We start from the raw sequence: 26,404 nt of genomic DNA, 5'->3' as shown, positions 1-26,404 counted from the left end.
TTGGTATCATGGTTTCTCAGCAGATCAGACTGCTTGGAGCCAGGTCCAACGTGCACCTCCTGTTCAGGCCACTGCCCGGTGGATGGCAGGCTCTGACCAGCCAACAGCTTCTCAGGCCTCCGCCTACCCAAGGAAGGCTTGCTTCAGCTCATGCACACCAGGTGATGGCAAAGTGCCCTTCGAAGACCTGGCCTGCCAGGTCCCTCCCAGAGCACAGCACTGCCTGAAGTACAAATGCACAAAACAGAGTCTAGGAGAGCTGCCAGGAAGCACTCACAATTAGGGAACAATTGCCTCCTTGTTGGGGATCTCATTTAAATGTTGCCAAACCTATTTCATGTCTCTCCCACGGAAATGCTAATTTTGAAGGAAATTTGATTCATCTGATTTGATTATTAGGCTAAATAATTGCCAGTTAAATTATGAATTTTTTCAAGTAATTTCTGATACTAAACCCTTCTGGCCTTTTCTACTTAATTATCCAACAGTATCTACTGCATGCCTCTTCCTAAACCTGTGTCTTGATCCTCCCCGATTTTTCCATGAAGGAGGGTGTATAATCTCATACTTTTAAAGCCATGTTCTGAAATTTCCCTTTCTTGGCACTGCTCAGAATGAACATGAACCTGGCTTCCAGGTCTTTCCAGGTCATCTGTAAGAAAGAAATGGTTCATATATGCTATTAGGAGTTATTTCTTAATTCATTTAGGGGAAAGTGCTGACCTTCATTTGGGATAAGTAAAACTTGTTTTTAGTTCTTCTGCATGTCACTGTCAAATATCCATTTTTGAGGGTCAGAACTTTTAGTTAGGGCTCCACTGTTATTTTTTTTAAAGCCTTTGTAACAATTCCATATATGACAAATTCCAATCTGGCCCAGAGCTTCACTCCGTGTGGGGGTAGGTAGGGGCCATGTGGTGGAAACATCGTGCCCTGTGCTCAGAGGGTTCTCCACTTCTTCCTCGGTTCTTGTCTGCCTCGAGGTTGTTTCTACTCAAACACTTCAAGTACTTAAAATACTGGACATTGAAATACATGACAGGCAGAAATAAAAATTCCCCTAATTCTTTCTGATACATGGATAAACTTTTTATTTGTATATCAAAGGGAAAACTAATATTCACTGCCTAATCATATTTTCAATAGGGAAGATGTTTAATTTACTCTCCACCTTTAAAAAGCTTCAAATAAAATAAAGATAGGAAAATACATAATGAATTCAGATTATAAAACTCTCCAGGTAACGGATGTTCGTAATAATACTGGACTATAGTTTTTAAAAAAGCAACTTTCTAAAAGCCCTAACTGTAATTTATTTGGAAATACAGATAATCAGTACCAAATTTATCCATTAAGTTGTAATAGGCAATTGTAAGCAAACAGTATCAAACTGTATAACTTTTAAAAATTAATATGAAGTTATTGTGAACTATATAAAAATTGACTATTCTTCCAGTTCTCCCAAAAGCTCTACAAAATCAGTGATGTACCATTCTGCGTTGTCCTTTACGTGTTGTCTGATCACATTTCCTCCAAATCCAATGAAAACATCCTAAGAAGGAAAGAAGGGGGGAGTAGTTTTTTTAAAAAAGAAAAAAGATCCAGTAGCAGCCTAGAGCAGTAAGCGTTGTTTGGAAGAATAACCCACGCAAAGGGGAGAGGCCAACTTCAGTTCGGTGCCTCCAAAGCTCCCTGGGAGCCTCCTGCCCGATGAATGAGCGAGCACCCCACACCACATCCATTCATCTGGACCCGCAGGCTTCTGGGGAACTGAAGCCCTCTAACAACTAAGACCATTGCCTACAGAGATAAAATCACAGCAGGTGGTAAACGTCTGAGCTCAGCAATCACACCCAGTGCAGGAAATTTCAGAGGGGAGATCAAAGAGAAGCCTGTGGTGCGTGCAGTGGCACTCACCCAGGGCCTCCATCACGACCAGTGCAGGCCTGTCCCCACAGGTGCCCCGCGGGAACCTGAGTCGCTCCCTCCTCTCCGTCCCTGCTCCCTCCTCAGGAACAGTGTTATGGGGCCTGAAGCAGATTACAGCCCCGAGCTGGCAGCCCTTTACTTTTCATCATTTAAAATTGTCTAAAGTTACATTGTTTAATTAATTTCTATTAAGCCATACCTTCTTTTACTCAATGGTCTTTTTTTCTTTTTCTTTTTTTTTTTTGCTTATAAACCGAAGAAATTTATTTCTCACAGATTGGGAGGCTAGAAGCCTGAGATCAGAGTGCCACCAGCATGGTCAGGTGAGGGCCCTTTTCCAAGTCTTTTAAAATGGTACTTTCTATTTTTCTGCCAGGATATGGAGACGATATACACTAAAATTCTCTTACTATGGGGGGGGGGGGGGGGACGGGCAGTGCAGGGACTAAGAAGCATAACTGGTAGGTACAAAATAGGGGGTGTTAAGAATAGTGTAGGAAATGGAGAAACCAAAGAGCTTAACATGCCTTACCCATGGACGTGAACTAAGTGGGGGGATTGCTGGAGGGAATGGGGGGTACTGGCTAGAGGGGGCAAAAGAGGAGAGATTGTGGCAACTATAATAGCATAATCAATAAAATCTATTTTTAAAAAAAGAAGAAGAAAATTATCTTACTTGGCCTTCCTCTTCATTTTAATTTTCATACCACAGTAGGGGAAAAAAATAACTAGTGTGGATTTAGTACCTTCCAGTTAAATTTAGCCTCCTCACTGAGCGTCCTGCCTCCTTGGCAGTCTTTTCTACATGTCAACACCAGCTCAGCCGAGCCAACACAGTGACTCATTCCTTCTCTCTCCAGAAGCTTTCTAGGGCTTCCCATGACCTAAAGGTTAACACCCAAGTGCCTGGTGAAGTGTGGGTCTTCATCGGCTGCTGAAGAGAAACCCACTCCTGCTGACCAGCCCAGAACTACGCCTTAATACACCCCACTCTGCTCTGCAACTTCCTTCCCTCTGGAAACTTCCCACCCTGAGCCCTGCTGGGGGCCTGCTACCCTTCCTTTTGGTCCCAGATTCCTCTGACCCCCTCCGCAGGGCTACACGCCTGCATGCACATCACTTTCTCTTGGTTCAGTCAGGCTATTTACAACTTTGGAATATAAGTATCAATTACATTCTGGAATTTATAATTTGTCCTATCTCAGTACAGATTGGGAGCTCCCTGCGAGCACACTGCACATATGTCTATATACTGCTCATTAAATAGCCCAGTGCTCTTTCTGTAGCCCGCCCTAATGTTGGTTGTAAATCATCTAAGAATGTGTTACCTTGAACTGACTCAAGTAATGTTAACAGGTTCCAAAAAAGATCTTTAATCACTCTTGATTAATCATTTACAAAGGCAATTACTATTTTTAGATCTCAGGAAATTAGGAAGTAAAAAAGTTCACTATATTTTTTTGGTTCAGTTTTCCTTCGGTTAGAATGAGATGATAAAGGCAAAGTCCTATGCGAAATGGACACATTTGCCATTTAGGACACTTGCTACATAGCCTTTTTCCCTGCCAGTCTCAGAAAACAGCGTTAATTGAGAAGATCAGAATGCTTTAACGGGCTTGTTATCGAACCTCCACGAGACTCAGTTCTCTGATCAGTAAAAGGAGATGATACTTCACCTCACAGAGTTGTTATGAGGATGAAATGAGATGAGGTATGAGGGAACAGTTTATCAAATATATACTGACATAAGAATGTTGGTTACAGTTGTAAGAGCTGTACTGTTTGCGGCATTATTTGAGGAAATGAAGCCAAACCTTGCTGAGCACACACTGGGGCTAAGAGGCAACCATACAGCAGGGACGAGAGGCTGATAAAAGTTTAAAAGGTTTTTAGTTCCTTTTTTGCAACCTTTCTTGGGTTTGCAAAAAGTCAATTGACCTATTAAGATTATATTTGCTTTATTTATTGTTTTTTATCTTACCATGATATTTAGATTATTTTGCTTAACTCTCATAAATCTCACTGAATTCTAAATCAGCTGTCTAAAACAAAAGTACAACCAGAAAAAGATACTATGCTTAATACATACAGCAGGAGGACAGGCTTCCATGTCTGTGGCTCCATCTCCAATCATGATTATTTTCTTAAAATTAAATTTTTCCTTTAAAAGTTTAATAACTTTGCCTTTCCCACCAGATTCAGCTGTTGGCTGCATCTCATCAAAACCTGCATAGTCACCTTAAAAGAACAATTAAAACAGGGTTAAAAATATGCAGAATTGTATCAGCAGGGTCAGCTTTTCGCATAATGGTAGTCTCACTTAAATGTCACTGAGAAAGCTAAGAATGGTCCTCAGTAAAGTGACAGGGCCTGGACTTCCACATCCCTCAGAATGAACAAGCTTTGCTTTTAAATCACAAATACAAGGTTACTCATACTTTATGTCATAAACACCTTGGAGTAAATTAGTTTTATCCTCTAAGCTTCCAGTGTAGTGATTCTCAAACCTTGTGAAGGTAGCAGGACACCTTGAAATAGTAATATATTACATTTAAAATAAGTGAATACATAATTTCACCTCAGAGGAGATGCCAACTTATACTTGATCATTTATTTCCCTTCTTACAGTAATTACTACACTCATTCTCTACTTTTTTTAATGACCTCTATCTATAGACCGTTCAAAAGTGTGCTCTTATCACATTTTAAATTGTTACATTAATATTATTTGGGGTTGTTTTGTTTTTCTTTATTTTTATTGTTCACACTGTTCAGATGTCCCCATTATATTATTTGGCTTTCAGAATGTCAGCCACCCTTGACGTGACTGGAGACATCTAAAATGACAGCTGTGGCTCTGAGATGGTCCTTCCAGGGGCCACAGTCACCTCCAGAGGCGGCTGCAGTGCCATGACTTGCTAACGAATTAACTCCCCTTCCTGAGTCTCAATCAGTTCAAATACATGAGAGCTCTCCTAAAACTGAAACATAATGCATAACAAAATAAGTCATGTGAGTTCCACAGAAATGAACATTTTCCTCGGCGCAGGTATTTACAGCCTGAGGATGACCTAAGACTATTTTGCTGAGCAAAGGATACCAAGGAGCAAAAGATATCAGTCAAGAGAAGTCTTTATCTCAGTATTTAACCCTGATGCATCCTTGCTTAAGCTGCATTCCAAGAGACATTACCAAGGACACTGAAAACTAAAACTGATAAGAAAGGGAAAAATGTTACTGTTAAAGACTTACCATTGAAGTAGAATTTCAGCCTATTGGCAAATACATTGGTTGATGGGATATTAAGTTTTGAAGCGACATGTTCTACAATGCTCCTAAAGCCACCAGATATTAAGAAAACCTGAACATTTCGCTCTTGTAGGTGACTTACTAGCTCCCTGCAAAAAAGAAATATAAAATACCAAACAAAAAATAAACAAAATAAAATACCAAAAATTGTTTAATACAAATGAGAAAACATAAAAAGGAAACAAAAAAAAATTTTTTTTTCTCCTGAATGCATTTGCCCAAGATACACCAAAGTATATTGCCTGGTGAATTAATGTTTTATATATACTTTTCTAAATGCACTTATAAATTAAAGGTTGGGGTTTTAGGAAACCATTCCACAGCTATATTCTGCCCTTCAACCTAGAAACACAAGACGAAGAGGAGGCTGTGCTCTCCCTGGGGAGAAAGGGAAGGCAGACACGGGCAGAGTCACTTACAAAAGTGCCAAAAGAACCACACAGAAGGGAGCTCTAAAGTCACGATGAGATGCCCTCAGGGGCACGTGCCCCCAAATGCTGGTGCAAATAGGGAGGCAATATACCCAGCCCAGGGCTCCTCTTACCTTATGCCTGGGGTCAGGTGTGGAGGGTGCTCTGCTATGAGCCTCTGGACCTGTTCCCTGGATGGCTGGATCAGCGCTAGGCGCTCTGTGAGGGCAGCCTTGAAAGGCACTGCCCCTCCCATGGCTCGCTTTGTCCTAGGAGGAAGACCCCACAATCAGGCCAGCCAAGTCAGTTGTTCTCAAGGTTACGGCCTAACCTCCCCAGCCCCTCACAATGTCCACCGAAGAGGAAGGTGCTTCCTAGAGCCCTCCTGTACAACAGACAGGCCATGGGGCTAGAGAATCAACTGGGGAAGGTTTGCTTGAGAATCACATGGAGACTTTAGGGCCATGTCTTGTAACAAACACAGCTGACCATGAAGTGGTCCAGGACCCGGCGACTGCAGACAGCACTGAGCGGGGCACGGGGGTAGGAGGGGCTCTCCTCCAGGCCTCCACTGAGAGGCTCTGAACCAAAACTAGCTTTCCAGCAAACCACTAAAGCCCTACTTTCAACCATGACACAAAGCACTGGACACTTGGACAACCCCCCAAGTCATATTTTTTGGTCGGTGGTGGTCATCGTTCCCCTCACCAAGCGAAGAGAGTCTTATCCATATTTGTATAAATGAATGAGTAGATGATGAACATTACCAAATCCAGCTGTAAGTGATGGGAGAAAAAGCCTATGCCCATGTTTTATAACTAGGGACTAAACTCAGAGAACTGTGGCTCTGATCCTGCATGCCATCCAAAGTTCATCCCTTCTACAATTCTTTATCACTTTCTACAGCGAATAAACACGGTTCCTACATTTCTGACACGGCATCCGCGACTCCACAGATTTTGGCCAGCTCATCAATGCCTTCTTCTCTGATGACTGTGCTGTCAACATCAAAGCACACTGCATCCGCCGAGCAGAAGAGCTTCCTCAGCTCAGAGTGGGAGACCATCCTTAGAAGATGTTCCTCCTACAACAAAAAAAGATAAACAGATTTAAAGACATAAAACATAAGCATAAAATGGTCCAATTTTGCCTACTAGTGCCAAAGCGCTTGATTTGTTTCAGACTCAGTGTAGCCCACAAAAGCATGCCATTCATTTTCTAACACAAATTAAGCACCTCCTAAATGTCAAGACTCTGGGGTTACAAAAAATGAGCAGACCCAAAAGTCTGTTCCAGCAACTCGTCCTAGTGAAGGCAACAATATATAAATATAGCTGATGTTCACCCAGTATGCACTGTTTCTGACCTAATACTAAAGGCAATAAGGCAAATACTAAAATAGAAATGTACATAAGATTCTGTGAGCTCAGGAAGAAAATGTTTAATCTGGCCTATGAAACAGGGCTTCCAAGAGGCACAGGCCTATGAGCTGAATCTTGAGAGGCGAGTGGCCCTCTGCATGGGGTCTCAAAGGGCAGGGTATCACTGTGGTGTGTGCTGGGGGGAGGAAGGAGGGAGGTGGACGCACGGAGAGAAGGCAGTGACTGCAGAGGGGGAAAGGCCTGGCCAAAGGCATGGAAGGAGAATAAAGGATAACGTGCTGGAAGCTGCCAGCTGGCTCAGTCCAGCTGCCGGGCAGTGCACAAGGAATTCAGACCAAGAGAGGCCTTGGGCCCAGCTGAGGAGTTTGGAATTTAACTTCTAAGAAATGGGACACCTTGAAGGCTGTGTGCCTCAGAGGAGAGTCACCGATGTAGAGGTGTGACTGAAGTCACAGCCTGATGAAAGTCACCAGCAGGGAGAAGAGGGAGAAAAGAAGAGGTCAGGGACAGAGCCAGCAGGAACAGAACATCCAAGTCAGGAGCTGGGAAATAAAATGAAAAGGAAAGGTCATGGGAAGAAATTCTGAGAGACTACAGTGCTGCAGAAGCTAGGGGGCACAGTTTCAAAAAGAATTTTGAGGTTTTTAAAAAAACTTTTTTAAAGATTTTTAAAATTTATTTTTCGAGAGAGTGGAAGGGAGGGAGAAACAGAGGAAGAGTAACATTGATGGGAAAGAAACATCGATCCATTGCCTCTTGCACATGCCTGGACCTGGGACTGAACCCGAAACCCAGGCATGTGCCCTGACCGGGAATGGGACTGGCAACCTCTTGCTTTGCAAGGATTAAGCCCAACTAACTGAGCCACACTGGTCAGGGTGAGGTCTTTTTATTTTTTAAGAAAATCGTTGGACTAGAATCATCATGGTCAACCAGATCCTAGAAGTTATCTAGACCAGTTTCCCATCAGAGAGACTAATATGTCATGAATAGGCCACACGAATGATGTAAATAATCTATATTTAGAATAGACATCAGCTGAAAACAGACTCACATAAGCTGGCCAACTCACTTTGTAATTGATTCTAACCAATATATTTGGGAGAATGATCCAGTTCAAAGTTGACATGGGAAGAAAAACGTCTTTTAAGCCAGGACAGGGGCTGGCAAACGACAGCAATAGGCCAAATCCAGCCTGCCACCTGTTTTTGTATGGCCTGTGAAGGATGATTTTTACATTTTAAATAGTTGAAAAAAATAAATAGAAGAATAATATTTTGTGACATGTCACCTACAGATAAAAGGCAGCAAAAAGGGGGTGGGTTGGGTGGGGGAGAGAAATTAGGGGAAAGGGAGACAACTGTAATTGAAAAACCAAAATTAAAAAAAAGTAAAAAAAAAATAAAAATAAAAAAAAATTAAAAAAAAAAAAAAAAAAAAAAAAAAAGGCAGCAAAAGAAACCAAAAGAATAGGTATGGGGGAAGCAATGATTCAGAAGGAAGACCAAATAGTGTTCTGATTATAAGTCAAGAAGTATTTATGAGAAAGGGAAGGGGAACAATTACATCAATAGAAGGAAGGAATTTCTATAGGTGCAGATAAGCTAACATATTGCACTAATTCTAAAAAATGTTTTTAATTTCAGTCTGGTCAGTCCCTGTAGTCACAATATCTGCCTTGTTACCTTTGCAAACAGTTGTTTGGGATACAATGCTGCTTTCGGCCCAGTCCAAAGGTTATTTTGCCCGGTTTTAACATTACAAAGGTTTGAGACACAGGACGTGCAAGCCAGTCCCTTTGGGATGACAGCTCCAACCCCATTTTAAAGTGGCTCCAATTGGCCCTGACCTGTGTGGCTCAGTTGATTGGGTGTCATCTTGCAAAGCAAAGGGTCGCCAGTTCAATTCCTGGTCAGGGCACAAGCCTGGATTGTGGGTTCAGTCCCTGGTTGTGCCAATCAATGTTTCTCTCTCACATTGATGCTTCTGTCCTTCTCTAAATAAATAAAATCATTTTTTTAAATTAATTAATTAAAATAAAATGGCTCCAATTACATTATTTTTTCACAGGCATTTGAAAGTTACATGAAATTCAAAATTTAGTGTTCATAAATAAAGTTTTATTGGAATATAGACATGTTCATTTGTTTATGTGAATACAGCTGTTCAGGACAGATGAGCTGAGCAGTTGCAAAACCTAAAGTATTTGTTGCATTAAGTGTATGAATAAAGGTCAAATGCCACCTTCACTATATATCTCCCCAGAACTTCCACAGTACCTTATATAGACCTGTTTTAATACATGGAATTCATAATATGTATTCTAACTTATCCTAAACTTATTTACATGCATGTCACTTCCACCTCTGGATTGCAAGTTCTTTATACTAAGATCCAGCATTTTCCAAAACACCAATTCTGAGCCTTTTTTGAATAGATTCTCAATTATTTTCTGAGGGTAAAATGAATTACATTCCCACAACTAACCTTTTTTTTTTAAAGATTTTATTTACTTTTAGAGAGAGGGGAAGGGAGAAAGAAAGAGGGAGAGAAACATCAATGTGTGGTTGCCTCTTGCGCCCTGAACCAGGGACCTAGCCTGCAACCCAGGCATGTGCCCTGACTGGTTTGCAGGCCAGTGCTCAATCCACTAAGCCACACAAGCCAGGACCATTTTTTAAACTTTTTATTGTGGAAAATTTCAAATACTGTACATACAAAAATATGCTCCCACAATCATAAAAAATCTTGCTTCATCAACAACCCTAATAAAAAGGGTTCTGCACCCAATTCCAACAGGGGCGGAGATTCCCCATACATCCAAGCAATTTCAAACACCAGTAGGGGTCCTATAATTCAATTCTAACAATACCTGCCCAGCGATAGCATCTGATTTCACATGTTTAGGGTTCAGTCCCACAAGACTGACCCACAACATACACAATTCAGATGCCAGTCACAAGTTCAGATGTAGACTGGAGGTTCCCTCACCACCCCTCCTCAGGTTAGATTACTTTCCTAGAGCAGTTCACAGAACTCAGAGAAACATTTTACTTAGTACATCATTTGGTTGATTATAGAAGGACATAACTCAGGAACAGCCAAGTGGAAGAGATGCATAGGGCAAGGGTGTGGGGAAAGGGTGCGGAACTTCCATGCCCTCTCCAGGTATTTCATTCTCCCCGCAGCTCCAGGTGTTCACCGAGCCACAAGCTCTAGACCCTCGCCCTTCCTAGGAGGTGGGGGGTGGGGTGAGGGTGGGGTTGGGAATGAAAGTTCCAACCCTCTAATCACAGGGTTCCTCTCTCAGCAAACAGCCCCTGTCCTAAGGTACAGTCCAAAAGTCACCTCATTAACACAAGAGGTACCTTTATCACTCTTGCCACAGGATATTCTGACAAAGACCAAACATTTGTTTCTTATTACAAATCTAAATCACAATATCACATCCACACACATCCACCTTCCCTCATTACACAGGGGAACAATTTTTAACATAATTCCTGCTCAGTTCAATTTTTCAGCTGTTTTAGACTTAAATAGGCATGCTGATTTCAAAACTGCAGTTAGTTTTCCTTCTATCACATCAAGCTTTTTCTGTACAGCTTGTCTTAATGCAACCACTCTAGGCTGGATCAAGCCTGGATCGTGGGAAGCACTAGTGCCCTCCTATTGGCTGAGAGCAAACCTCCCTCGAGTGGGGAGCGGAGGGGGATGACCTTAGAGACCAGAGACAGGTTCATACTTGTCTAGGCCATTCAGTTACACATGAGACACTGTGGTGAGAGATTGTGTGCCTCTCTATGTAGTGAATTGTATTCCGAAGTGTAGTCCGAGTTCTTGTCTGTATACAAGGAGATAGCAGAATTTATTTCTTTATTTACATACGTACTTATTTCCTTTCCTTCAGATCATGTCTGCCTCTGCTATTTTTCATTGTAAGTGCCTAAACAACCCTGATTAATTTTGTTATATCTGTGGCAGTTTCACAACTCCTGGTTAAAGGACAAACATCAGCGCATTTGTCGGGGAACCCTATTTTGCATATTTTAAAGTAAAACTTAGTGATCAAGATAAGTCATGGGCCTCTCACTAGGTGTGCAAGCAGTGTGTCGAGAGTTTACAGATGTGGATGAAGGGAACACATGATAAATTGCCATTTGGTATACCTCTGGTTTGGTGAGAGCCCAGAGATCATTCAAGTGACTGTTACTTTTGTATAGTGAAAACATCAGGATATAACAAGAAAAATAAATGTAAAATAGAGTATCCTAGTCTACCATCAGCTATACGCTCAGGGCCTCATTCAGCTGAAATCCCAGTGCCAGTTTTCACTGAACTAACCTCTTTCAAAAAACAGGAGTATGGTGAAGAACTAAGTGATAGCAATGATGAAGATTTTGAAATTGAAGACGACTCAGTTTGTAAGGGATTTGATCAGCATGAGTTGAATGATTTGGCATGAGATTTGAGACTATCCAAAAAGACTCCAGAACTCCTAGCATCTAGACTGCACAAGAAAAACTTGCTTGAAAAAGGAGCAAAGGCATCCTACTTTTGCTCAAGAGAAAGTGCATTTTTGCAGTACTTTCAAAGTGACAGTGGCTTTGTGTATTGCCATAACATACATGGTTTAATGGAGGAATTGGGAATTCCAATCTATAACACAATTGAATGGCGACTGTTCATCGATATCTCAAAGTGGATCTTGAAGTGTGTCCTCCTCCACAATGGCAATTTATTTGGTGCAGTCCCAATTGGCCATTCAGTTTCTTTTCATGAAGAATATTAAGACATAAAGAGAGTCATTGATCTGTTGCAATATCACAAGCACAACTGGATCATCTGTGTTGACCTTAAAATAGTCTGCTTCCTTCTTGGTCAGCAAAGCATACACCAGGTATCCCTGTTTTCTGTGTATGTGGGACAGCAGAGCTTGTGAGAAGAAGCATTGGGTGGAGTTGAATTGGCCTCCAAGATCTGACCTCAAACCTAGTGATCCAAACATTCTACATGAGCCACTTGTTGACAAAAAGAACATTATATTCTCACCTCTGCACATAAAACTGGGCCTCATGAAGCAATGTGTTAAAGCTTTGCCAACTGAAAGAGACTGTTTCAAGTATCTCATTTTGGCATTTCCTAGCCTGTCATTTGAAAAGATAAAATACCTTAATATGTATGTTTGGTAGCAGAACTTTACTACTTGTACACAATTTGACTTACAGTAAAAATATATAGCCTTTATGTGAATAAAGTAACTCTAAATAAACAGTATATTCAGGTAATTTTTTTCTTTATTTTCCTTTGTATGTTCATTTTGTATGATTTGGAGGACAAAGGGAGGGTAGCCTTTACCTTAAAAAGTTGACGTGATAAGAGAAAAACTGGGGTCACTTTTGGATTCAGGTGCCAAAAGTTAGTCAAAAACAAGTGTCAGATCTAACTCAACAAAAACTGTGTTCCCCAGTGTTATCTCAAAGTAAGTAATATCATCTCATACAATAATATTTCAATTTATATTTCTGAAAGTTAAAGACTGGTGTTTTTTAACATGGACATTTCCATTATAATATTACTATATCTGCCTGTACTCAGGTTTTGCTGCTGAGGATTCTAGAATCAAATCAGGTTAAGACATCATATAAGACTTTGTGATGCCCTTGCTAATCCATTCCCCATCATTTGAATATAAATTAATATAATGTCTCTGTTATTCAATCCATTTATGCTCTTCATGATTTGGAGTCTGTCTATTTCACCAGTCTATTCCCCATTGCTCCTCTCCCCCCACAAATATACACGTACACACACAACTCATGTTCGAGAAATACAAAGGGCTTCCTGTTCCTTAAATATGTCATGGTTTTTTATTACTCTATGCCTTTGCAAATGCTATTCCCTCTGCCTGAAATCACCTAACCCCTCAAGTCTAATGGGTAAATTCCTACTTATTCTTCAAGGTGCAGATTAAATGACCTTCCCTATACTACACTATGTTCTTCCTCCCCTCTCCCACTTAGAATTAATTAATTAATCACTCCCATTTCTCTCTTAGTTCCTTCTGGATAGGGACCTTGATGAATTATCTATTTTTGTTTCTAGCGCCCAGGCATTATGAAAATGTTTTGTGAATTAGACTTGAATCTAAGCAGTTATTGAGAACTCAACACAGAATGGAATAGATTATTGTTCTCAATAAAGTATTTCCAATTTAGTGTGCTATTATAGCATGTAATTAAAATCCTTAAACAGCAATGATGACTACACAGAATCAACTTCAGATATTCTGAAGTTGGAAGAAACCTTAAAGCCATCATCTGGGCCAGGTCCCATTCCTTTCTGCAGGAACAATATTAGTGTGTCCATTTCAGAGATTCACTAATAGAGGTATAAGGAAGTTAAATGCTTTAGCCAAAGTCACATAGCTCCTAAGTAATGGCTAAAAAACTAAAACTTGGATCTCAAACGCACAGAGACAACATGAAAGTGGTGGATAAATTAAGCAAAACTAAATAAGGTTAAACATTGATAACAACCTTAGGTGAACCTAGGAAATGTCAAAGATTTTCATCAAGAATTCATACCAGCCCTGGCTGGTGTGGCTAAGTGGATTGAGAGCATTGGCCTGTGAACCAAAGGGTTGCCGGTTCAATTCCCAGTCAGGGCACATGCCTGGGTTATGGGGCAGGTCCCCAGCTGGACGCATGCCAGGGGCAACCACACATTGATGTTTCTCCCCCTCTTTTCCTCCCTCCCTTCCCCTCTCTATAAAAATAAATAAAATCTTTTTTTTTAAATAGGCATTCACACCAAAGTTCTGCTAACTGTATGACACAATGGGTGATGATTCACTAACAGTGAAAGAAAAGCCTCCACATTTTATAGGAGACCAGCAAACAGCCAGGTTTCATAAACTGTCAAATTCTCACTAAGCCAGGAAATCCAAAGAGCTCCATATTTCACTCACTCTGTGGCCCATAAACTGCCGTTCTGGCTCTGGTCTGCTTTCCAGCCTGCACTGTCAAGTGCTCTGCCTCCTTGCTCACTTCTGGGTCCCGGGTCCCTCTTTTTTCATTATCTCCACCAGGAGTGACTCACAATTCATACATATCGAAAATTCTCATAGCTTGAGGGGGAAAAAAAATCTGATGAGTTAAATTCAGTTGCTTCAAAGAAAATTGTGTATGTTAGAATTTAACACAAAGAAAAATCATTTCTGGAGAACGGATTCTGAATCCCTCATTTGGTCCCTGAGGGGGGGGGGGGCGGAGGACAGGAATAGGGGTGAAAGAACTCCTGGTGTAAGGGGTCTGTGCTTAGACGTGGCAGCTTCCACGCCCAGGCCAGACTGCTGGACCACTGCCTTCTGCAGCACCTGGCCCCAGCTGGTCATCTTGGGAAAGCAGAGAGCCAACTGATAAACAAGCCACGCTGACAACTCCTTCTCACTCCCAACTGCAAAAGTGCAAAAGCAAGTTTCTCTCCAGGGCCAGCCTTAGGAAGTCTGATTTTAAAGAAGTCTAATTTTAAAGTTTGCACCAAAGAAAACTCTCTTCCAACTTCTCCATCTATGCTTTTTACAAGCAGTATCTAAGAAAACTTTCACCAACTTCCCCTCTTGTTAGGATTGACCTCCCACCTTGACCCGCATAAGAACAAATACAAGCTGGTACAGAGATTGTGGAGGTCACGCACAGCTGAGCGAACAAAGCTTATTAGACTTAGATGTTCTCCACCAGGGCCTACTGTGTTCGAGGCCCTCTAGGCAATTGAAACAATGAACAATGGAGTCTGGAGAAGCTTATTCCCTTTAACTAGGAGTAGAGTTCCTACTTATACTATATTTTAGGATAAAAAAGAGCAACTATTCTTTGGGAGACCTGAGATTTTATGCCCACCACATAGGTTACAGTAGACACTTTTTAAAATTTAGGTGAGGGGTAGACTTGATAACTGATAGACAAGCATATAATGAACACAAAAAAAGACAAATCTGACTCATGTTTCCCCAGCACTGGATTCCTAGGAGACACACTTCTCTTCCTGCTTCTTTCCTCAATAAAAATGCAGCATCAAGCTCTGACAACAAATTCCTTTAGGGGAGATCTTGTGAATTCTGCAAGAGTAAGAAGAGCCTAGAAACAAAGCAGAAGGACATGAACCTCAAGGTTCAGACACGTGACCAGGAGGGAAACTGGCTTCCCTCTCCCTCCTACTAGGACCAGTACAAAGAGGCAGATGCCATGTTTCCCAAGACTGCTGCTTCCTTTGGAACGCACTTGACTTCTGCCTCCTTCTAGCACTAACGAGGAGCTAAACATTCTTTTCTGTGGCTCTGACTCTGCAAAAGCTTCAGGTCTGACAGGGAATTACCTACACCTGATTAGCAGGGTACAAAGGAGAGGAAAAGGGAAAGGGAGACTACTGGGAGAACAAAATGCAAACACAAGAGAAGCTGACAGGGGTACATCACAGACTCTATGAAACAGCCCCTGCTGTCTTCAAAATGAAGAGACAAAGTCGACAGCATTCCGAGAACAGTCAGAAGAGTCCTGCTGCCAAAAAACAAGGGAACAAAGCCAACAACTTGAATTACTGTCCTCATAATTAAAACTGTAAATAGACGTGGATAAAGGTGCAAAATCTATCAAGAAAAACAAAAGATAAAAAGAAATGGTATGGAAAACAGGGCAAGGAAAAGCAAAGGTGAGATTAAAAAGGAAGAGAGCCAAAATGGAAATTAATAATTCACAAGGGTCAAATACAAAGCTCAAAAAGGGTTCAGTGTACCCCTCCTGTCACCCAAGCCACAAGGGGTAAAACTCTTTCTTGTGAAGGAGGAGCCCCGTACCTGAGGGGTGGGGTGGGGAGGGGGCAAATCTAGCATTTCTTCTCCCATTCTGCTGAACATGACTGGCCTCTGTAGGTGTTCTGAATCCCACTCTCCAACTGCAGGGGTTGGGGGTGCTGCAGCCTAGAGAAGCCTCCCGTAAAGCTGCTAACCCTAAGAGAAGACCCACTGCCTGGAATGGCTGGACAACCAAAGTAAATTTTCAAATTTGCTTTTTTCCTGTAGTTTACTCATTCTCCTTTGATACATTTACATCTAAAAGACAATAGTTAATTATAAAGGCCTGCCATATTTCCCTTCTGATTTGGAATACATACATTGCTACTTGACTTTTGGTTTAATTGGGCATGTATTAAATCACGTGAAAATTTAAGAAGTCCCTTCTATTTTGTTTCATGAACATAAAAATAACAGGACTATAATCATTATTATATTGAAATTCTACCTGGTAGTAGTAATAAAATATAGAGAAATCGTAGAATTCACAGATTTCCAATGCCAAAAGTTAACTCGAAATAAAACAAGACCTAACTCAAAGCAAAATAAAAGCTACAACTTATAAAACTTGTAGAACATAGGAGAAAATTTTCATGAATGTGGTAGGCAGCCTCCACAATGGCTCCTAGAATACCGACTCTTCTGTAACCCCCTTGCTCTTGATTATGAGCTGGATTTAGGGTCTCTTTTCCAGTGACTAGAATGAGATGGCAGTGACAGCACATCGCTTGCTAGATGAGACTGACATAAATGAGTGCATAGATAACTGTGATATCTGAATAAGTTCTATGGATTGTACCAATGCCAGTTACTTGGGATATTGGCCTCCAGGGGAAGGGACATGGGGGAAAGAGGAGTGCATGAGACTTCCCTGTATATTTCTTTGTAAACTACTGTGAATCCATAATTACTTCAAATTATTTTGAAATAGAAGTAGTTTGTTCATTTTCTAAGTGACCTAATCTCAAAAACAAGGCAAAAAACAGTGGCTTCTATTTTGCCTCCACCCCTCCTCCCCACTTTGCTCTCAGGTCAGGCAGATGCCATGTAGGGAGCTGCCCTAGGGAGAGGCACAGTGGGGAACTGAGGGGGCCTCCAGCAAAGAGTCAGTGAGGAACTGAGGCCCTCGGTCCAACAACCCTCAAGGAACTGAATCCTTCCAATGACCATGTGAGTGGGCTAGGAAGCAGATCCTTCCCCAATAAAGCTTTCAAATAAGTTGACCTTGACCGGCTGCAACCTTTGAAGAGACCCTATGGCAGAACCACACAGCTAAGGGTCTCCCAGATGTTTGACCCACAGACACAATGAGAAAACAAACGTCTGTTGTTTTTAGCTACTAGGTTTTGAGGTGGTTTGTTGTACAGCCAAAGAAAGCTTCTCGAGGTTGCAGAGTTGGCAAATGTACTCACCTTCTCCTGCAGCAACAAAATTACAGCTAAATTATAGAAAAATCATCATTGAGAACCACTTGAAGGCTAGCTGAACAGAATCCCTATAACTAAGGCTATAAAGAAGAGCCTTGCTGAGACTAGTAGGAAAAGCAGAGACAGGAAATGAGCTGGTCTCACACCCATGGTGAAGAATCAGGAGGGATATCAAGGCTGAGAGAAGGAAGTGAGAGGTCCCAACACTACACAGGGCTTCTCAGCTCAGGGCTACATCCCCATAACATCTGGCTGTGAAAACCAGCAGGAATTGTAGCTGAGGAATACAAAGGGATGCTGGAGACTTAGGCATTGCAGATCTTAAAGGGACCACACACAAACTCACTCACAAATTCATTCACTCTGGGCTCCAATGCTGGGGCATCATCTCATCTCAAATAGCACCAGGGACATAAGGGGAGTGGCTAAATTGACTAATTTCAGGGAGAAAGCTTGAGAAGCAGGGGTTAGGACAGCTCTCTCCTTGGAGAGAAAAAACATCAATTTGTTGTTTCACTTATTAATGCATTCATTGTTTGACTCATATATGCCCTAACCAGGAATCAAACCCACAACCTTGACATATCAGGACAATGTTCTAACCAACTGAGTCACACAGCCAGAGGAGGTGCCATTGTTATTTTGTGAGCTCTCCCCAACCCAGCCCTGGAAGAAATGGCTTCACTGATGAATTTTACCAAAAATTCAAAGAAGAATTAATATCTATCCTTCTCAAACTATTCCAAAAAATTGAAGAGGAGGGAACACTCTCAAACTCATTTTACAAGGCCAGCATTGCCACCTACCAAAACCAGAAAAAGACACTACAAAAGAAAAAGAGAAAATTAAAGGCCAATATCCCTGATGAACATAGAAGCAAAAATCCTCAACAAAATATTAGCAAACTAAATTCAGCAATACATTAAAAAGATCATACACCATGATCAAGTGGGATTTATTCCCAAGATGCAAAGTTGGTTAAATATCCACAAATTAATTAACATGATATACCACATAAACAAAATGAATAATAAAAAATCATATGATCGTATCAATAAATACAGAATAAGCACTTTAAAAATCTAACATTCGTTTAAGACAAAAAATCTCAGCTAAGTGAAAAAAAAATCTCAGCAAAGTGGGAACAGAAAGTGGGAATAGAAGGAACATACCTCAACACAATTAAGGCCATATATAACAAACCTACAGCTAACATCATACTCAATGGTGAAAAGCTAAAAGGTTTTTCTTTAAGATCAGGAACAAGACAAGGATTCCAATTTTACCACTTTTATTCAACATAGTATTATAAGTCCTAACCACTGCAATCAGACAAGAAAAATCAATAAAAGGCATCAATATTGGGAAAAAAAGAAGTAAAATTGTCATTATTTGTAGATAACATGGTATTATATGTAGAGCATCTTAAAGATTCCACCAAACAACTATCAGAACTGATAAATGAGTTTAGTAAAGTACCAGGATACAAAATTAATATTCAGAAATCAGTTGTATTTCTATACACCAAAAACAAACTAAAAGACAAAAATTAGCCCTGACTGGTGTGTCTCAGTTGGTTGGGTGTCATACTGCAAAGCAAAAGGTCACAGATTCGGTTCCCAGTCAGGGTACATGCCTGGGTTGCAGAATCAATCCCAGGTTGGGTGTGTATAAGAGGCAACTGATCAATGTTTCTCTCGCACATCAATGTTTCTCTCCCTCTCTTTCTCCCTTCCTTCCCCTCTCTGTAACAATAAATAAATGGGATATTTTAAAAAAGAAAAACAAGAAAACCATTAACGAAATGAAAAGATAACCTACTGAATGGGGAAAGATATTTGTCCATGATACATCAGATAAGGGTTTAGGATCCAACATATATAAGGAAGTTGTTCAACTTACACCAAAAGAAAATAAAAGAAAAGAAAAAAATAACCCAGAGAAACTGAATAGACATTGCTCCAAAGAGGAAATAAAAAGGGCCAACGGACATATGAAAAGATGCTCAATATCACTAATCATCAGGAAAATGCAAACGAAAACCATAATGAGATATTACCTCACACCTGTCAGAATGGCTATCATCAATAAATCAACAAACAAGTATTGGTGAGGATGTGGGAAAAGGGGAATCCTCGTGCACTGTTAGAGGGACTATATATTAATGTAGCTACTATGGAAAACAGTATGGAGGTTCTTTAAAAAGTTAAAAATGGAACTACCACATGACCTAGCAATTCCACTTCTGGGTATTTATCCAAAGAAATCCAAAAACTAATTTAAAAAGACATATGCACCCTGATGTTAGTGCACCATTGTTTACAATCACCAAGATATGGAAGCAATCTCAGTGTCCATCTATAGATGAGTGGAAAAAGAAGTGGTACATATATACAATGGAATATTACTCAGCCATAAAAAGAATGAAATCTTGCCATTTACAACCACACAGGTGGATCTAGAAGGTATTAGGCTAAATGAAATTAAGTAAAAAAGAAATACAAATACCATATGATTTCACTTATACATAGAATCTAAAAACAAAATTAACCAACAAACAAACCCATAGATACAGAGAACAAATTGATGGTTACCAGTTGGGAGGAGGGTTGGCAGGATGGGTAAAAGAGGGGAACAAATTAATATGTACAAATTGCCAGTTATAAAAACAGTCACAGAAATGTAAAGTACACCATAGGGAATATAGTCAATAATATTGTAATAACTATACATGGTATCAGACGGGTACTTGATTTATTGGGATGATCACTTTGTAAGTATGTTGTACATCCAAAACTAATTTAATACTGTATGTCAAGTGTAATAGAATTTTCAAAAAAAATTTTTCAAAAAACAGGCAGGCACATCCTTATAGGGTAGTATCATGGCCCAAGAACTACTTCGTCTCCGGGCAGAAGGGACTCATATATGTGTGAAACATTGAGAGATTTGTGAAAACACAATGTAATGCATTTGTTTCATTTTCTGGTAGGAGTAAAACTGAACCTAAAACTTAAAAATAAAAATAAAAATAAAAAAACAACAGCTAATATAACAACCTTGAGGTAGGCAAAATTTTCTTTAAACCCAAAAAGCATGAATAGTAAAAGGAAAAAGTGATAAGACCTCATCAAAATGAAAAAACATCTGCCCTTCAAAAGATACCATTATGGAAAAGAAAGAAAGAAAAAGGCAAGCCACAGAGTGGGAAAAAAAAAATTCACAATACATATATTTAACAATGGGCTTGTATCCAGAACAAATAAGTCGTACAACTCAATAATAAGACAAGCCATTAAAAACTGAGCGAAAGATTTGAATAGACATTTCGAAAAAGGGAGATATGCAAATATACTCAAAAGAAGAATGACTAAAATAAAAAAGACTGACAATACCAAGTATTGGTGAGGACATGGAACAGATGGAACTCTTACACATTGCTGATGGGGATGTAAACCGGTAAAAACACTTCGGAAACCAGTTTGGCAGTTCCTTATAAAGTTAAACATATAATTACTTTAAGACTCAGCAACCTCTCTCCTGGAGAGTTACCCAAGGGAAATGAAAACATATTCACAGCAGCTTTATTTGTGATAGGAACTACTAAGTCCATTAGATAAATGGATAAACAAATTGTGGTATATCCCCACACAATGGAACACTACTCAGCAATAAAAAGGAATGAATTACTGATGCATGCTATAAAATGGATAAATATTTTAAAAATTATACTGACCAAAAAAGGCCAGACACAAAAGGGTACAAAAAACATGACTCTAATCCTGGCCAGTGTGGCTCAGTTGGCTGGGCTTCCTCCCATGAAGATCGTTGGATTGATTACCAGTCGGGGCACATGCCTGGATTGCAGGTTCGGTGCCCTGGGGCAGATTCAGAAGGCAACCAGTCAGATGTTTCTCACCCTCTCTTTCTCCCTCCCTTCCTTTCTCTCTAAATAAAAAATAAAAAATAAAATATTTTAAAAGATAAATAAAAATATGATTTCATTTACAAGAAAACTTAGAAAATACAAACAAATGCATTACACAAACAAAGGACAAAAATCAGGTAAGTAGGGTTAGGGATAGGGGGACCTGAGTACGAAGAGGCCCTAAGAAAATTTCAGGGGTAATGGAAGTATTCTATTGAGGTGGTGACTACGTGTGTATAAAATTGTCATAAGTCATCAAAATGGGTACATATTATTGCCTGGAATTATACATCAATAAAATGTTAACTTTAAAAAGTTATTGCATCTTGACTATGTGATCCTCAGCTGGCTGCTCATGGTCTGGCAAAGTGAAAGGTTGCAGGGTTTGATTCCTAGTCAGGGCACATGCCTGGGTTGCAGGTTCATCCCTGGCAGGGTGCGGAGGAGAAGCAACCCATGGATGTTTCTCTCTCACATGGACGTTTTTCTCCCTCCCTCCCTCCCTTCCCCTCTCTCTAAAAAAAATAAATATGTGTTAAAAAAAGTTATTAGGCATGTATCAAATTATTTAAAAACTTAAAACATCCCGACTACTTTGTTTCACCAACATGAAAGTGACAGGACCATGATTATTATAATGAAAACCTACCAAGCAGTTGTAATAAATACAGAAATCTTGGAATTTATTATTTTTTTTCCTGATCCTCATTCCAATACCGGTCAAATACTTAAAGAGTAACCATAATGTGCAAGTCATTTAAAGAAAATAGGGTAAATATATTTATGAATAAAAGAATTACTTAACTCCCAATCTGAAGCTGAATCTCTACAAATACAACAATGTATCTGGTAAATACTTACTTAAACTTCTAATTCTAATAGGAAAGAAGACGACAGTCAGACACTGCATTGCATCATTCATTCATGCCGTTTGTTAACAGGCAGAGGGAGGATAAAACAAGTCACAGGTACATAAAAGTAAGTTGATGAAAAGAAAGCCTTGAAATCCCATGAAATATTTTACCTATCCAGAGTAAGGAAAATAAATGTAGAATCACAGAGGCCCTGGATGTGGAAGAGGCAGACGGGTAAATCAGAAAGCTGGGCACACGAAGCGATAAGCACACGCCTGGGCTCACCCTGGTGCTGCTGCTCTTCCTGGGCCGCCGCCGCCTCCAGGACTCCAGCGGCTGGAACCTTCCGACTGCGGGGGCCGAGGGCTGGCTCTGATGTTCAGTCGCGTTCAGTCGTTCAGTTCCGAGGGAGGTGACCTGTGCAGACCGGCAGAGACTTTCTTCATCAAACAACTATTGGAGATCTGCAGCTAAGTGTGGTGGTTTCTGGTCTGTTTTGCTAGTGCTTTACCTAAACTGAAGACGGCAGAGCCTGGCTGGAAAGAAGCCTTTAGCCCCGCCCCCGGGGAGGGGCTCCCTGAGCCCGCCCCTCCCCCCTCCGGGGGCTCAGCCCCACGGACCTAGACCTGCACTCCACCGCGGCTGACTGTCCGCCGTAAAGCCGCATCACCTCCGCTTTGGAAAGAAAGCGAGAAAGAGCACCCGACCTTCAGAAGCGTTCCCCACAGTCACCACCACTTGGGGATTAGGGTGCGTGAGAGAAACGAAGGACATCTGCACTGGCTTTGCGATTAACAAAAGCCTCTTAGGGGCTTGTTTTGACATCATGCTCTTGTAAAGAATGTAGGTCCCAAGAGAACCTTTAAAACCACTTGTGTTCGCAACTAAATTGCAGAAAACCTTGAGTGACAAAGGGAGTCTTTGCACTCTTTTTTTTTTTTTGTCATCTTATTTTCTTCTAGCTGTCACTTGCCCAGCTACTTTTATGTTGATACTACAATAAGTAAAACTGATTGCCCCAAAACATTCACCTTTAAGGACAGCTGGCTGGAAGTGGGCAGTGAGATCCCACCCTAAACACATCCCGAAACCTCACATGCTGACAGCCCTGTAGGCTCCCCACAAGACGGTCACTCAGGCAGTGGGGATGAAATTGCTAGAGTAAGACCCTTGGTCGCATATTTATTCCCTGCCCTTTGCTAAGAACTCCTAGAAAACCACGGTTTATTCAGATGTACCTTTCAAGTTCCATATTCTCTGATTTCACTACTAAGTAATTGGTTGCAGGCTTGGGGCGCACCCGCTTTGATTTCTCCGGATCTGCCAGAGATGGTTCTGAGGAAAGATGCAGAGGAGAAATTTTGATGTCTTGAAATATGAAGTAAATGATTATACAATTAATAGGGGACAGGCAAAATAAGAGGGTTTAAAATAACAATCTAGTCAAGAACCTGTTTATGCTTTTTGGTAATTTAGAAACAAACCTAATAAAGCAAACAAGATATTAAACACAAAATATTTGTATATAAGCATAAATAATAACTGAGAATTTATTTAAAGGGGAAAACAAGTCCAAGTACAATAAATGTGAAAGAGTAGAAGAGTTCATTTCTGCAATTATTTATATTTCATAGATGTTTAATATTAAATAGATTTCAAATAAATATTTACAGGGAATAAAATCAGTCAACTACCCATAGGCCCTATGCCCACCTCACAGTCACACCTGTATTAACATTTGTGGACCTGAGATGGCAGTGTTGTGGACACTGTTTAGCTAGAGTACATACCACATTAATGACCCATGGACATGAACAACAGGGTGGGGAATGACTGGGGGTGGGGGCTGGGCAGAGGAGGGCAAAGGGGGGGGGAATTAGGACCAAATAACAATAACATATATACAAAATAAAATAAAATTTAAAAAGACATATTTCTAAAGTAAAAAAAAAAAAGAAGTCCAGAGGAAGCTAATGAGTGGTCACAGGTACATGTAACAATGAGGGAGTAATTTTGCCAGACAAGGCATAAAATATAAACAGATTATAATGTGCTTCATTGTTCTTCTGTAATAATGTGAAGTAGCAAATATGAACCAATACAATATAGTATAATGAAGTCATAATAAAAACATTAGCAATTTTTTTGCAAAGCGTTAATCATAACTGGTCATTAAAAAGTAATACAAGTAATGCTACTGTTCCTGAAAAGTTTTCTATAGATCACATTTTTATAAGCTAACAAGTTTTCTAATGACTAACTATGTTAGAATCAAGTACTGTTTTTCTTTTAAAAGTAATTCAGTGCTAATAAAATAGCCTTCTAAAATATAGTAGTTAATTGCCGTAGCTGGTTTGGCTCAGTGGACTGAGTGCTGGCCTGTGAACCAAAGGTTGCTGGTTTGATTCCTGGTCAGGGCACATGCCTGGGTTGTGGGCCAGGTCCCTGGTTGGGAGCATATGAGAGGCAACCAATTGATGTTTTTCTCACACATCAATATTTCTCTCCCTCTCTTCCCCTCTCTCTAAAAATAAATAAAACTTTACTTTAAAAAACACATTAAAAAAGTAAAATTGGAACAATTACTTTAGAAAACAAGATGGTATTATTCAGTAACATTGAACATGCATATTTTCTATAACCCAGCAATTCCACCTTAGGAATGTACTCAAAAGAAACTTGTACATGAGTACCAGGAGTCACATATATTAGTGTTCACATATATAAATAATCCTTGACCAAAACTTTTAAAAGATAATATCTCCCTGATTGGCGTGGCTCAGTTTGGTTGGGCATTGTCCCACACATTGAAAGGTTGCCAGTTTGTCAGAGCACATGCTTGGGTTGCAGGTTCCATCCCCATCAAGGCTCATAGGAGAGGCAACCAATCAATGTTTCTCTCTGGTATCAATATTTCTTTCCCTCTCTGAGAAAGAGGGAGACTCTCCCTTCCTCTCTCTAAAAATAAATAAATAGTCATTTTTAAAAAGAGGATATCATTTAATATCATAAATGATAACACAACATAAAATTCAGGATGGTAGTTAGGCTCTGGGGACAGGAAAGGAAATGAGACTGTGATGAGATTATATAGGGAGTTCTCTAATGATATTGATAACATTGCTTTACTTAAGGACAGTAGGTACTTAGCTTTCTTTTTGTATCTGTGTGTGCATTATATAGAATATTTTCTAACACATGTAATAGTTTATATCAATCTATTTAATACCAACACAATAAAATATCAAATGTTTTAAAAGAATATAGTTAAAGAGAAAGTGCAATTTAATATAAACAATGACATTCAAAATGAGCCACACCATGGAAATATGTCAATGATATGTGAGGTTGCAGAACGATATGTGTTTATAAAAGGGGACATACCAGACTTAATAGTAGTTAATTCTGGGGAGTAAAAGAAGTGAAGAATTTGCCTTTCTACTTTATTTGGTTTCATATTGATTGAAATTAGTTTAAAAACATATATTACTTTTGTCATGATTTACAAATCAATTAAAATAAATGCCGCAGGGGTGGAAGGGTGGGCAAAATAGATAAAGGTGTCCGAATACTGTATACAGACTGCCAGTCATAAAATAAATAAGTTATGGGGATGTGATTACCATTGGAAAAACTCCGTTTTCTCCTTCCCTTGTAGGGAAAAACTCAATTCTTCTCCTGTGTCTTCTTTACTATGCACACAAAACACTTCTGGTCACCAAATGTATGGAGGTTTCTCCCCACATCAAACAATTCTCTGCTCTACCAGCTGGGTATCATATAATGTAACTGAATTCCAACACTATCTGCCTGCAGTATGAGCTCCCTCAGGTTAAGGACTCAGTCCCAGAAGGCTGCATGTGCACAAACAATGTCTGGGAGGGTTCCAAGCACAGGAGTTTCTGTCTCTGGATTTGGGTTCTATCATCTTTCCAGTGTGGATGTGTTCACCAACCTGGGAGCTCTCCAAACCCTGTACTTTGGGGATTTTATGAAGTCTTCATCACAAAGGCATGATTGATCGTAAACTCCATTTTCATGCCTTCTCCCTTCTCCCTTCTCATGAGAATGAGGAATGGGGCTAAAAATTCCAAGCTTCTAATCCTGGCTTGGTCTTTGACACTCCTGTCACCCAGAAAATTACAAAAGTTTCAGAAGCTTTCTGTCAGGAACAGAGGTTAAAGACTAATATTTGAACAAGAGGTGTTCCTAGTGTGCTTTTTAAAAATTTTTATTTATTGGTTTTTTTTAGAGAGAGAGACATCGGTTTGTCGTTCCACTTATTTATGCATTTATTGATTGATTCTTGTATGT

The 26,404-nt window shown here is 40.1% G+C and overlaps 2 protein-coding genes across 2 annotated transcripts in view; one reads left to right on the top strand and one right to left on the bottom strand.

The window, feature by feature from the left end:
* The window catches only part of NIPSNAP2 (nipsnap homolog 2), a 41,444-nt gene extending 38,230 nt beyond the window's left edge, over positions 1-3,214 (top strand). The window contains exons 10-11 of the mRNA XM_090276940.1: positions 2,189-2,252; positions 2,790-3,214. Coding sequence (XP_090133066.1) covers positions 2,189-2,226 — 38 coding nt within the window. The 3' untranslated portion in view covers positions 2,227-2,252; positions 2,790-3,214. The remainder of the gene's footprint in view (positions 1-2,188; positions 2,253-2,789) is intronic.
* On the bottom strand, positions 524-22,649 carry PSPH (phosphoserine phosphatase). The gene is made up of 6 exons (XM_090276941.1): positions 22,376-22,649; positions 6,575-6,732; positions 5,783-5,917; positions 5,182-5,327; positions 4,019-4,167; positions 524-1,552 (listed from the first exon to the last, which is right to left on the bottom strand). Exons 2-6 carry the CDS (start codon positions 6,712-6,714, stop codon positions 1,445-1,447), a joined length of 678 nt encoding a protein of 225 aa, XP_090133067.1. The 5' UTR covers positions 6,715-6,732; positions 22,376-22,649; the 3' UTR covers positions 524-1,444.
* Positions 22,650-26,404: the final 3,755 nt, after the last annotated feature.

The sequence above is a fragment of the Furipterus horrens genome, unplaced genomic scaffold, assembly GCF_987537825.1.
Source record: "Furipterus horrens unplaced genomic scaffold, mFurHor1.1.pri manual_scaffold_5, whole genome shotgun sequence".
NCBI lineage: Eukaryota > Metazoa > Chordata > Mammalia > Chiroptera > Furipteridae > Furipterus > Furipterus horrens.
The sequence above is the reverse complement of the archived record's forward strand: the minus strand, read 5'-3'. Positions and strand labels throughout refer to the sequence as shown.